Source organism: Cygnus atratus, chromosome 9 (assembly GCF_013377495.2).
Source record: "Cygnus atratus isolate AKBS03 ecotype Queensland, Australia chromosome 9, CAtr_DNAZoo_HiC_assembly, whole genome shotgun sequence".
NCBI classification, from domain to species: Eukaryota; Metazoa; Chordata; class Aves; order Anseriformes; family Anatidae; genus Cygnus; species Cygnus atratus.
The window spans coordinates 9,231,269-9,245,374 of NC_066370.1; the positions used below are offsets into that span (position 1 = coordinate 9,231,269).

The following is a 14,106-nucleotide window of genomic DNA, read 5'->3' on the forward strand; positions in this document are numbered from 1 at the left end:
TAGATATAGATGCAAACACATACATACACACTAAAATCTATCAATAAGTATTAGGAATGCTAATTTAGCCTGCAGCTGATTGTGTTTAATAGAATAGGAATGAACAAAAGAGTTTGCCTAGCTTGCTGATTAGATGAGATTTACAGACATTAGGATAAATAGAGCATGCAAGAGTTTCGAATTAAAACTCCTTTTTGAGTAACAGCAGAGTTCCCACTTCTAAGGACTTGTAAGGAAGTCTTGTGGAGTAAAATCAGGCACTGGATTTGCAAGGAATAGCAAATATGGAGATCTACTGACCTGCTGAATCGCTTAACGTGCAAGCACTGGATTAAGACAAGAATGAGTGGAGGCAGTGAGGAAGTTATTAACACTGCATTTTGTTGAAAGAAAAACTATACAAATACAGAGCAAACCACAACAGTTATTGCGGATATGTTAGAGTAAAGCTGAAATGACAGAACTGTATCACTAAGTTGATTTTTTAAACATTTTTTCCTAAATAGATCTCTCTGTTTCTCCCCCCACCCCAACCGTTTTTAAGTCATTTTTCACATAAAAGATTTGTTGGACCACAGACTATCTTATTTTCTACAATGCTGTGCAGCCTCTCAGCATAACAGGGTACTACTATCTCTAAAAGGCCTAAGCAGGACCATGCTACAAATAAACAACATAACCTGGAGAAAGTACCAAGGAAAACACTACACAAGGTTAACATATACTCAATATTTAATACTGAAGATCTGACAGTACATTACACTGCATACTGTCACTGGCACATAGCCACAATATTCCAGGCTCGCAGTACCAGAATCAACCCTTCCAAGAAGGTGACATCTCATCTATGTGGTGCTGGATCCAGTCTAGGTACTGACTAACTTTGGTGTAGACTCCAAATTTCTCCTTTTTTCCACAGCCTTCACCCCAGCTCACCAGCCCTACCAAAAACCAAGTATCCTTATACTTAGTGATCATAGGGCCTCCACTGTCACCAATGCAAGCATCTTTTCTGTCTCCTAAAGTCCCAGCACACAGCATGTTGTCAGAGATAACATATCTCATCACTTGTGCACACTCGTTCCTGGGAACCATTGGGATCTCGATGTAGCTGAGGAGAGTTGAGTAATTCTTCTTTTCCATATCACTTGTGCTGCCCCAACCAGTCACTATCATCTGCCTCCCGTTCCTTGTCAGCTCGTGCTCTGCCAGGTCCCGTGTGGGAAGGCAGATAGGGAGCGCATATTTGTTATACATCACAGGCTCAGCCAAGTGCAGCATGGCTATGTCATTATCGGTGGTCTCCTTGGTGTAATTTTCATGGCTCACACATTTATCGACCCAAATGGTTTGCTCATTTGCCTCAGTACGGAGACGGTGGTATTTACCTGGAAGAGTAAACAAGAAGATGAGAGATGCTCCTGAACCTTCTGATTTGTCAAAACAAAGGGAGCCTTCCTTCACCTTGGCCACCAAAGCACCTGTATTACAATGGGGCTTTAGGACTCTACTTCACGTTTTTAATTTGCTTGTAAAATAGACACTTGTTCATTTTATGTTATAGGTTAACAGTTTTTTACTTGATGCACACATTGTAGACCTTCCAGATTTGCCTAATTCATGAATACACACTGTACTTAATTAATTAGTATCCTAGAGCTATGATCATCAGTTGGGAGACTGAAATTGCCTCTGTATTGCCCTGTTGTGTTCTTATTACAGTACGCTTGCTCAACTGAAGAGATGATCTTGAGAAGGAAAACAATCTTCTTGGAGTCAGCATTAAAAGCAAGGAGAGCAAGCATACAGCAAAGCAAGACATTTATAACAGTACATTACTTTTTTTTGCTGTATAACCATTGTTTAGATTGACTGACCTTCAGGATTTAAAGGATAAACGTGACTGATTGGTAAGACTATTCCGTTCTAAAATCATGCATCTGTATTTTAAGGAATTTTTGATTCTCAGTTTCTATTTGTGCTACATGACCATGGACACCTCATAAGCCAAGCAGTCAAGCAAAAGTAAGCAGGAAACTAAGTTGAAAAGGGACAGAAAGGCAAAAGCAAGTCATTTGTGTGTGATACACTGGAAAAGACAGGAAAAGATCTCTCTGATAGAATGAGAAGAAGTAGCCACAAAAAGCAATTAGCAGTGGTTGCTGCATTTCTGAACTGTGCCATCAGTACATTTAAGCTTACATCCAATGCATGTTTCAGTATTTACTGGATTAAAATACTTCTTTGGAGATCTGTCCACTTTGCACATTCAAGCTGCAGGAAGGCACGCATCTGAGCACACGAGATGGCAGGACACCCAGGCTGGCACCTCACCTCTGCCCATGCTGCAGGAGTGTGACAGTGGCACGCTTTCTTCCTTCTCAGTCCCTCTATAGGTGAGTTCAAAGTTGCTCTTCATTACCACCTTTTCAAATGTGTACTTCACAATACTGTCCTTCACAGTTGTTGCCCCCCCAATTAACTTTTTACTTCCTTCAATTTTACTTTAATCCTTCCAGACACAAACCTTAAAGTTCCTCTGACTTTGCATTAGCAAGGTCTTCTGGAGCCTTTTGCTGTGCTTGAACCTGTCAATGGGGTATTGCTGCTGTGTTTTTTTTTCTGTACAAGAGTGAGAGTGTCTCCAAGCATAGGGACTTTATGATCCACAGCAGTTCCAGAAACAGATTCTCAAAAGACCTTGTAACTCCAGCTTTGGATCTTGGACATCCAGATCAGTTATTTCTGAGACTCTTATCTTGTTCCTTTGCCAACGGCCACTGCCATTTCATACAAGGCCTCGGTAAACAGCTCAGACTACTGAAACTGCTCGAGTGATCACCTGTATCATGCAGTACCAGAGCCTGAAGGGCTTCTTATTACCAAGCCGTCACACACAAATCAATTTTTTTCTGCGATCTCCTCTTTGTGGTGGCAGTGTCCAAGCACCCTGGGAGCACATTTCCTTGCTACGTTCTCCCACTCTGCAGCCACTGCGGCAGGGGGCTGACTGGTAGATTTCCGAGGATAAGACGCAGGGGTTTATTCCTGTCTTCACAGATACAAATCTCTACTTTGGGGCTCAGGAATAATTCTAGACTCGATCACTGTCAGAGCAGCTCCTCTTGAAGAAGGCAGTTTAGTTGTGTAGGAGCTTCACGTGCTCTGTATACAAGCATGGCCATGACTATCTGTATCCTGAGAGACACCTGTGAACAAGCATGGGACAGCTCTAAGATGGGTGCTACTGTAGCAACAGCTCCCCCTGCACCCCTCACCTCTCCACAAGAGAATACCATTCTGACTTCCTATCCACACCTGGATATACCAAACCTGAAGCCTGTGTGAAAAACAACCAGTTCTTCCCCCACACCGAGGAAAAGCATAATCTTTTTGCTGCTGGCAGAAAAATATTGCTGTGACGTTCTACATAAACAAGCAAATGAGGAACCTGTTCTCTGATGGCAGAGACGGCATTCTGAATGATGCAGATATGATTACATTCACCTATCATCTTGGAACACACGTCTGGATGCAAACTGGAGATGCAGGAACAAGAGCCACAAGAAGGAAATTTGGGATGTTCTCAAATTTATCTTCCAAAACTTCACCTACTTTGAGACCTAAAGAGGAGGCTGAGGGGAGACCTCATCACGGCCTACAGCTTCCTCACGAGGGGGAGCGGAGGGGCAGGCACTGATCTGTTCTCTTTAGTGACCAGCGATAAGACCTGAGGGAATGGTGTCAAGCTGCCACAGGGGAGGTTCAGGCTGGATATCAGGAAGAGGTTCTTCACCGAGAGGGTGGTTGCGCACTGGTACAGGCTCCCCAGGGACGTGGTCACGGCACCAAGCCTGTTGGAGTTTAAGAAGCATTTGGACTGTGCTCTTAGTCATATGGTCTGAATTCTTGGGTAGACCTGTGTGGTGCCAGGAGTTGGACTCAATGATCCTTGTAGGTCCCTTCCAACTCAGGATAGTCTATGATTCTATGATTCTCCATTTCAGACACTAAGAAGCCATGTGAATCCTGCTACAAGGCTACTCTCCAAGCTCACGAGCGCAAACCCACATGCGAGCCTCCCCTCCAGTTTCACTCTTACAGATCGTGAGCAGAAAGGTGCAGCAGGACGAGGCCGTAACATTGATGGGCATCCCAGACTGATGGAGGCAGGTTTAATATCACCTGTGCAGTCTTGATACAGACACATTCACTACCGTCATCGGGCTTACATCTGCCCTCACAGGCATGGCAATGTGTCCATTCAAAACTCTGTTCCATGTATCTCATGGTCTTAATGGTGGATATCTCTACAGTTTAGAACATGTGTCCTCCTCTGATGAGGACTCCTTTCTTAGTTGAAGCAAAATGCCCAAAAGGTACATGTAAAAGGACAAACACGTGATGCTTAGGTGAATCTTTAAAAAGTTCCTTTCTTCCTGACCAGGGACATCTGCCCTGCATGCCCACCTCTTCTCCACCAACCCAAACAACACTAGAGGACCCTTATGTGGTTTCTATTTCACCACAGTATGATTCCTCAAGATTTAACGAGAGGGGTTCTCTCATACGTGATACCTCAGTCTATGACCACACACTTGCTTCTTCGTCTATTAACAAGGAAGGTCTTTTGGGCAGCTGGGAAAGGGGGAGAAATTTGAGCCCTTACTGGTGATTATCCTCACACTGTAAATTACTCTGTATGCTCAGCCCAAATTTGTATGTGAAGTGTTTCTTGAGTTTTATTTCAACCAAAAAATTGATCTTCTCAAACCATGGTTCTCAAGTGCTGACAATTTTCTTTGCCCACTGAAAATCATTTATGCTCCATCTTTTTATTTGGTTACCACATGACTCTCTTGATGGATACCACCCCTTGTTTCTTTCCTGCAGAGAGATCTTTGGGCACTCTATCCCAGCTGAAAGCTTGTCACACTGCATAGATCTCTACCAGGACCTGCAGTATGAGGCAGGGTGGAGCCTCAGTATTTCTCCTTCAAGTTACATCAAAGCTACATCTAGCACCACTGAGCATTCAAACACCACATCTGACAATTGCTTTTCCCTGAAACATTCCAAGACTCTTTACCAAGTTACCCGCACAGGTTCCCGCTTCTTGGGCCTCACTGTAACTGAATATATGTATGTTAAGTGATCACTTCACAGGGAAGAAAACTACTCAGCAGTAACTGGAAGTGCTTGGGGATGTGCAGTCTGCATGCCTATTTCCAAGCTAGCACATTCACTTCTACTTGATGTCCCTCTTTGGAAAAGGTGAATATTCTGGCTCTAAAAGGTCACAAGGGTATATCACATGGTTTTTTACATTCATCCTGTATGTTGAACAATGGATGATGGACATAAACACTTCCACCCACACGTGCCTTAGTGTCTCACATCTCAAATGTTTGCACATCCACAGTATATATGGAACATGCATACAGACAGCACATTTCCAGGACTTTTCCAATTACTGAGAACAACCTCTCTTCATTAAAGGAGAAAGAAAGGAATTGAGCTGTTATGTCTGTAATGTCATCAACAGTAGACAGAAAATACTAATCTGAAAAAGAATTTCTACTTAAATGTGAATGGAACACTGATTATTTTTGTTTGTTAATTGAGAATTAGTACTGTATTCAGCAGAGGTTTTCTCATGCTTAAGAGCAGCAATGCCAGTAATGGCAGTGTTGCTGCAGTGCCTTTCCTGCTCTGCTAAAACTCTCTGAAGTAATGTTGTTCAAATGTATCAAAAGGCAGGAAGAGGCACTGTGACATTCTCCTCTTGAGCTCAAGACTTCTTATACGTTTTGTAAAGGGGGGCTTTTTTTTTTCAGTACTGGAACAACCTTGAATACTTTCATCAACAGAAAAGTAAAAGCAGAAGAGATTTCCCCAAATGGACTTTTTAGTCTTTCTACTCTATAGACAGTCAACAGTGCTCAGAAGACATCAGCCCACTTCCACAGTAAAGCTGATACAGGCTCAAATGAAATCAGGTGGTTTTACTGATCTTTTTTGTTTTATGCTGAGGTGCATATTAAATACTTCCTAGACAATCCACTCCGGCATCCAGGACTTCTGTCTTTATAACCTGCTGGTCTTTCTCCTGAGACGATAAACATTGGGAATTAAAGAGTTGTATTTAAAAAAAAGGGATGGATTTTTTTCCATACCAATTCTTACTTTGAGACCCTCTCCTGAATCAATGCAGTGTGCTGCCGTTAGGACCCAAGATGGATGGATGAGAACACCCCCACACAGAAATCTCCCTTTGCTATTTTGGAGCATAATCTGAAACAAAGAAACAGAGAGGTCTGACACTGCAGGAAGCATGGCTCACAAAATATGGTACACATTCTTCTTTGTGGTTGCAAAATGTACAGATGCATCAAGCTCCAAAGCATGTCATGTTCATTGAAGCCAAAGCTCTACAGTGGAGCAAAAGCACTGCAAATAGGGTCTCAGTGGAACACCCACAAAAATTTTTGAATATTCTTCCCAAATGAAGGCTGGCTTCATCCAAACCAGCAGAGGACTATGCTGGTCACTGTAAGAAAGCACTTTGGTACTCCAAAACTTTGAAAGGCAGAGCTCAAATGAGGGGATTATTTTTGTGTGCACAGAACACCAGAAGACAGTGTGTCATCTCAGGCTGCAATTCTCATTTGATGGTGTAAAAAGGCCTTTACTGTCAGAGACAGATAGGCTCTGATTGTATGCATTCACTAGTTCCATAATATGCTCTGCAAGGTCTCCTCTTTCTCTGTGACATCCCAACCTAAGCTATGGCTTATTTAGCTGATTAAATCTGCTAACGTGAATTTACAACAGGCAAGGCTTATAAAAACAGATACCTGCAGAAGAGGAGAGATTACCTCACACTCCTACAATAATGCTGTTACAATACCTGGAGTGGGCATCAGGCAGCATGAGCTGCAGTGATTAAGTGTCATTCCCCAGCATGGAGTGACAAAGCAGGTATTTGTCATCACTATCCTCTCTCTTGACATTCTCGGCAAGGTAAAAAACTTGACAACAATGGCAAGGCCAAGAGTCTTAACATATATTTCTTCTTGTTACTCCAACTTTTTGGTTGCTTTTGAAAGAGCTGAGCTAAGGGAATCTTAGCGTCACGTGATGCCACAACTAGCTATGTAGGAGTCTCCCTGGAATAGGGAGGCAGGCAGAGCTGTTCCGGAACAGCATGAACTGTCTGTTGTGAAAGATTCTTTTCTCCTTACCTGCCAAGGGCTGTCTCCCCTTCTTCCTGCTTTTCCCTCAATGAGACGGATATTGAATCCTGCTTTGGCTTCAATGTAGTCCATTTTCACTCTTCCACAGGGGAATTCCACTACAGAAGATGCAGAGAAGTTAATTAGCACAGACCAACTCACCCAACACAAAACCTCTTCTAAAAGCATTCCCCCCGGCTCCCTAACCTAGGCGATACAATCCATTGTCTTCAAGGAATTCCCTCAACGCTTGCAGAGGAGGTACTTTTCAGATTGCTCTGTGTGTCTCCATGATGCAAACACAGGCACAGGTTAGACTATTAGTGGTCATAAAGTGGGTATGGATTTGGGAAACACAGGCATGGAATAATTCTGCATGGAATGGATGTTGTGAAAAGTAGTACAAAGTGCAGTGCAAATACTTCTCCTGTAAACCCCCCTTATTTCACGTTTGAATAACCCTCTGTCAAATCTCCTGTGAACATCCTTCTCTTACCTACAGGCTTGCACATGGTATGGTCATTCGTCAGCTGGTACCCAGATGCACAGCTGCAGTAGCGGCACTGGTTGGCAGGGTCATCCTTGCAGAAATGTTCACAACCTCCATTATTGACAGAACAGTTGGTGTATTTCACCTCTGGGGAAAAAAGGAACAAGAGGCATGAGAAGTTGGAAAGCCAGAGTCACAGGAAGGTAAAGTGGCAAAATGACATCTTGATTCAAGTGAGCAACAGCTGACAGTGGATTTGGGATGACAGCTGCAGGATTTAATGGCACTAGGGCCCTTCAGACAGCAAACAGACCTTGGTCCAGAATAAGACAGTGGGGAGATTGGGAACCCAGACATTACTGTCTGGGCAGGCAGACTGGAGAACAGAAAATACTGTCACTGAGTGTGAGTCAGATGGTGGAAAGCATTGATGACACATGGTGTATGTACTCCTAATTAAATACACTATGCAGCTTTTCTCTAGGGAAGACATTGTTACAGTAATGACAATAAAATATTGCAGTGGATTGTTTTTTTTCTCTGTATTATAAAAAAAATAAAGTAACATCACTCCTATCCCATTTTACAAAAATATCAGAAATAGTTCTGTAAAACACAGATATCTCAGATCTCCAAACGCTTCCCATGGCAACACAAACTTCATTTTGCTTTAGATAAGCACAGATAATCCTTCTACCACGTCATGAAGTAACAGAGAAGTCACATCAATAATGAAAGCAAGCATACTGTGCAATGCCAGAAGTGTTGATTGCTATACACTGAGATCCCTGTCATGAAGAATGTTATTTTATCGTGGATTAAAGACAGCATTACCATAATTGCACAATACTCCCTCCCAGCCTTTGTTACAGATGCAGGAAAACTTCCCAATATTGTCCTTGCACGTCCCATTGGAACAAGGCTGCGGCTCACACTGATCTCCATCTGAAACAGAGGCAGAAAAACTCAGCCCTTGAACCACAGCTCAGATCAAACATTAACATGTGCAGATCCTCCCCAGATTCCCAAGTACCACACACCATTTCTGCCACTGAATGGTGATAACTCTGTGGTCTTAGCCCAGGCAAGGGCATTTGTTTAGGTTTTGAATTACAGCTCTAGAGGGAGCGAGCAGAAGGGAACAAAAGAGCAAAACCTGTGGCAGACAGGGCAGAAGCAAGTTACTGCAGAAGTGGAGAGCCATGGTGGGGCTCCTCTTTGGACCCATGTCAGGCAGGGTCAGAGTATCAGCGATCACTTTCGACCAGTGCCCTTGCTGTGAGAAGGTGACTGATAGACACAGAAGCACCTGAATTTTTTAAGAAGTTGCTTATACAATATGACAGGAAAACATTCTTTTCACATCCCATATAAAAGAGAATGAAAATATAAATCAGTATGTGATATGTGGCAGCAGGAAGGAGGAGTACCAGCTAACCTTGAGGAAACAGAGAGAGATGATTAGGAAAGTTTTTTTTACTTACCTACATATTTGCTCCAGAAATTTAGCTGTAGAGAAACAAAGTTTATATTAAAGCTAGAAGCATATTTATCACAAGCAAGGGATTTGAAGTGTATGATGGCTTCGGCCAACACAGCACAGCATTCTAGTCAACAGTGTTGGTCAAATTCTTCTTGGCGGTATAGCAACATGCACTACAACAAAACTGGCCAACCCCAACATTCATGCACTGCATGGCCCTACTCAGCACAGATCCCCCCTGCCCTGCTCACAGACCCATCAGCACCACAATCCCTCAACATCCCTACAGACTTTGTTTTCTTGTCTCTTACTGCCAGGTAAGTCACCTGTGTTGCTGAAATGAAATCACACTTGTGCCTAGTTAGGCAAAACAGGGGCATTGGGAAGACTGTAAAAAAGAATCTGGTGTCTGAGGGACAGCAAGGACTGGTTCATCCTACGTATCTAGGATAGGAAGGACTAGGAGAAACTCAGTGGTAGCAAGAATAGCCAATGGGGTCATACAGGGATTGGGATTACCTAGCTGGGACCTAAAACTCAAAACTGGGCCAGGTGGGACAGACATGAGCAACCAAGTGCTGCGGTGCAAACAAGCAATGGTATAACTTGGCAATCTCTGTCAAGCAATTACATTCAAAAACATGTCTCTACCTTAGGAGTCAGGAGGGCTGACAGCAAGATCTCCCACGTCCCAGTTTGCAATACTTTAAGAAAACAATCTATTGGTTAAGTCTTACATTCCTCCTTACAGAAGCAACTTACTGTTGCTTCCCTGGTTTCAAATATCTCACTGGCTTCCTCAAAGTCACACAGCTCTTCCTTGCACTCACGCTCCACAGAGCCTGGTTTGACCTCCTCCAGAAAAGAGTTTGCCCGCTTCTGGATTTTCAGGACTTGGTTTGCATCTTTGTAGCTGTAAAATACTGGAAACAAAAATGTGAAAGCACAAGCAGGGAAGAGAGCTGGCTGAAAACTGGCAGTGGTCCTTCTTCAAGAATGCTATTCTCAGAGCAACAGCCCCTCTCCAGCACTGCAAAGGAGCTTGCTCTAGAAAACATGGCCTGTCAGTGCCGTGCTGCAGAAGCAAGCCCAAGCCTCTGCTGTGATGCTCAGCTTGCAGGACTCATGGGCGCTACGTCAAGGCAGCCATCACGGCCCTGCAGTGTCTGTAAACCTGTTAGAGGAATCCAAATCCCTTAATGGGAACATTTCCAGCCACTCCCTGTCGCTGACAGGGAGCAAGAAACACGCTTGCAGCAATTGGAAGAGGGTGAAGAGTACCTGAAAAATGAAAACTTACTTGAGGTACTACACACTTGCGAAGAGCAGGCAGCCAGCAGAACACCTATGGTGACGAGCTTCCACATACTGCAGCAGAAGTCCCCTAAAAAAGAGAAGGTAGGTGTGAAAGGGACTGCACTACTGAGCTGCAGCAAAACCCCCATGCTGGAGACCGTTCTATTCAGAGCTCAGCCAGTTCCTTCATTTATTTTTCACACAGCAGCTCCCTCACTGAATGCTGTGTTGTGCCATGATTTTCTCTTTGATTTCGGCTCCAAAGCAGCCGCTTGTTAGAGGCCCTCCAGACTGGTTTGCTAGTTCCCTTTAACCCATCAGCAGCTTACCCAGAACATTTCTTGTCTGCCCAACATCCTCCCCTTGTCACCAGACATTTTTTACAAGCTTTATGCTTCATTAAATAAAACTGTACTGTGAAATCCTGAACGATACAATACTTTTGAAGCACTTACTGCTTTATTCAGTGTGAATCAGCGTGATCTATTCTTCCGCCATGAACTCTGCTGGAACTTAGTTAATCCATAACTTCAGATATTTACTCTTTGGAGTGACATGAAGTGCTTTCTTTTTAGTCATTAAACAAACACAGCTCAGGGGGAGCTTGACAATTTACCTTCATGTATGAGAAAAGTGAAATAGTTGAGGCATCCTTTCTGCCTTTTCCAAATCTGTTTTGTGGTGGTGGTTTTTTGTTTTGTTTTGGTTTGTTTTTTTCTTTTGACTCTCTGGCAAATAGTAATGGTTATATTCGGATTGAAAGTGTAACCACACCAGTGCTGAAGTCTCTGAGGGATCCCCACCTCAAAGCCCTCAGTCACTCCATGTGGACAGAGATCACTATTTTTAAGTCTTTCCACATTACTTTCTCATCAAAGTTTCCACCACAAGAAGTGAAAGCCTCTAACCCTCATTACTGCTGCCTGCTTTGAGAAGGCAGGGCAAGAAGCTTGTGCCAGCTCGCTGCATCTTTTGGCATACTGGATTAGCTCTCATCTGCACAAAATCTTCTAATGCATTTTGAACATTAAACATTTTAGAGAAAAAGCACAATTCTTTTCAGAAATTTTCATAAATCAGAGATGGTACAAACCAGTGCTCCCCTTCTCTGAGGGCAGCTCTTGCAGCAGCACCTCTGTGAGCCATAGAGCCTATGACATCCTCATGCAAATTACCTGCACAACCACGTGTCCCTCTGGATCCCGCATCAGAGAAAGTGCCACCCCAGTGTCTGAACAGGTAGCCTAGGCTTCTCTAGCATCTCAGCTCACATCTACTGACACTGTTTAGGACAGCTCCAACTGCTTGAAAAACTTTTTTCGTTTTCCCTTACAAACTTGGCTGTGGACTTTATCAAAAACAAGCTCTTTTTAAATACACTAAGTTCATCCATTTCGGACTCATGCTAAAAAAAAAAAAAAAGCGGCATCCAAAACTGCAGTTGTGAAAGATGTGTGTACAGTGAAGCTTTGCTGCTCAATTCAACCACTCAATAAAAAAATCAGCTGAGATTAATGATAGCAGGCTTTTTTCTGAAATTGAGTTTTAAGAAACACCTGACCAACATGAAACGAAATAGGAAATCTAACAGGAATCAAGTGTATTATTATATATTCCACCTACTACACAAATAGTATTTGTAGCTGACTTGGCTATCTAGAAATAGTGCTTTGTTGCCACATAAATTGCATGTTTTTCACTATGTTTTTGCTTCCAAGAGTTGGTATCGGTTGGCAATTTAGGACAAGCTCATCAGCTATCAACCTAAAGCATTTAAAATCAATACATCAGCCTTTTATGAACATTTTCATTTTCTTATTTTTATCTTATACTCAGAAAGAACGAACTTAATTCTTCATCAGCCCTTGCATTTTGGGCTCTTAAACTCCTCCTTTGCCATTTCTCTTGCTACCACAGAATATGTATTTTAAAAGCCGACACTTGGGTTCTTGCATAATCATTTAACTCCAGGAGCAGGGGATTCAAGAAAAGATGCTCCAGAATACATCAAGATTTGCCCAATTTTGCATGCCAGGGAACTGTTTCAACCTAAACAACTACAGAGCTGGGCTCACTACTTTCTAAATGACTTTCATTAAAAGAAGAGCAATTTTTCTGAGGAGCACTACAGGATTGTAAAGAGGAACAAACAGAGAAACTTCATGAGAGACTGATAAGACAGAGGAGGCTCCATGTCATTCTAATTAACACAGTGGAAAGTCCCGATTCACACAGTATTAAGGACAGGAATAATTGAAGGAAATCACTTCCCCAAAGCAAAGAAGTATCATGGATGTTTCAGACTTCATTGTTTAAAGATATCCTGTGTATAAAGCGGTCAAAAGCTTTGCTTTCTTCTTCTTCTAGAGGAAGTTTTCTGGACTTTTTTGCTATCTGCTCAACTGCATACCCACTGGAGGCTGCAGCTGTGCATGGCTTTTAACACAAGGGAGACACTTGCTCTTACTCCTCCTCAGGCAGCCTGGTAGCCAACCTGCTCATGAGGACAAGAAGCCTAAATCTTCCCCCTTCCCCACACCCCTGAGGAAAAGCTGTATGCTACAACTGACTCTGACGTCAACAGAAGTGCTGTGTCTTTTAGGTCATATGCAAATTTTTCAACTTCTTCCTCTCTTGTGAAGACACTAGACTTACTACCTTAAAGGTCACTTGATAAGACAGCAAAATGCTGGAACTCTTCAGAGAGAAGTTGCTAGAAAACTACAGTATATTTTTTACCTATAATGACCATTTTATCTTCATTCTGCCCACATGAGAATTAAATATCTCAGCTTGCCCAAGGCCCAGAAGGGCACACAGTTACTAATCCCAACAAGGTACAGGGCAGCCAAACAAGGAATTTACCTTATGATGCTTAAGCTACTTTACAAGTAAGGAATAACAGGGCTTGTTCTAAACCTGTTTGCTTCCAGTGTTGCCCATTCAGTGGGAGCAGATCTGGATGGCTCAACTCTCCTGATGCTTTATACTGTATTTAAAAAAAAACAAAAAATGTAAGAACTGCAACCCAACAACACACAGGACAAGATGGGGAAAAGCCAGAGAACACTTTTTTTTTTTTTTAAAAAAAAAAAACAACCCTCATCGGTACTTCAAGATCTTTACAGCACACATCCCTCCCAACCCATTCCACTGTCCCAAGTTCTATTAGATCGCTATCAATCAAACCAAGAGGACCGCAGCCCTGAGCAGCAGCCCTGATAACCCAGTAATGACACACTGCGTGGGGCAAAGAGTTTCTTCCTATTGCTTTCTGCCACCTAAATAAAAAGAGACCAAAATTAATTACCTGCATCAGAGGAGTAAACGTACCTTCTCTCTCTGCTGCTTCTTTCTTTGCATGTTTTCTGTGGTGCTTATTGCAGAGCCTGACACTCAGGTCCAGTGTGTGTGAGCAAAGGCAGTAATTTTTCTCTTCTCTTTATGACTAGAACTAAGTAACTAATATTTTAATGATGAATTTTTACCATTTTCATCTTGCTACAGTATATAACATCACTATGATTTCTTATGTTCCTGTCACATAAACTATTCCCTCCATAAAAAGACAAAGTATATCCTCTTCAGTTTAACTGTCAAGC

General features: G+C 42.6%; 1 protein-coding gene across 2 annotated transcripts; it reads right to left on the reverse strand.

The window, feature by feature from the left end:
- Positions 1 to 218: 218 nt before the first annotated feature.
- LOC118246967 (vitamin K-dependent protein C-like) lies at positions 219 to 11,196 on the reverse strand. 2 transcript variants are annotated; one of them, XM_035544564.2, is made up of 9 exons: positions 10,960 to 11,196; positions 10,509 to 10,592; positions 9,971 to 10,131; positions 9,210 to 9,234; positions 8,560 to 8,670; positions 7,732 to 7,872; positions 7,245 to 7,354; positions 6,177 to 6,294; positions 219 to 1,388 (listed from the first exon to the last, which is right to left on the reverse strand). In XM_035544564.2, exons 2-9 carry the CDS (start codon positions 10,573 to 10,575, stop codon positions 817 to 819), a joined length of 1,305 nt encoding a protein of 434 aa, XP_035400457.1. In that variant the 5' UTR covers positions 10,576 to 10,592; positions 10,960 to 11,196; the 3' UTR covers positions 219 to 816. The 2 variants fall into 2 exon arrangements, with proteins under 2 accessions (XP_035400457.1, XP_050568439.1); XM_050712482.1 differs by having other exon boundaries at positions 724 to 1,388; positions 6,187 to 6,294.
- Positions 11,197 to 14,106: the final 2,910 nt, after the last annotated feature.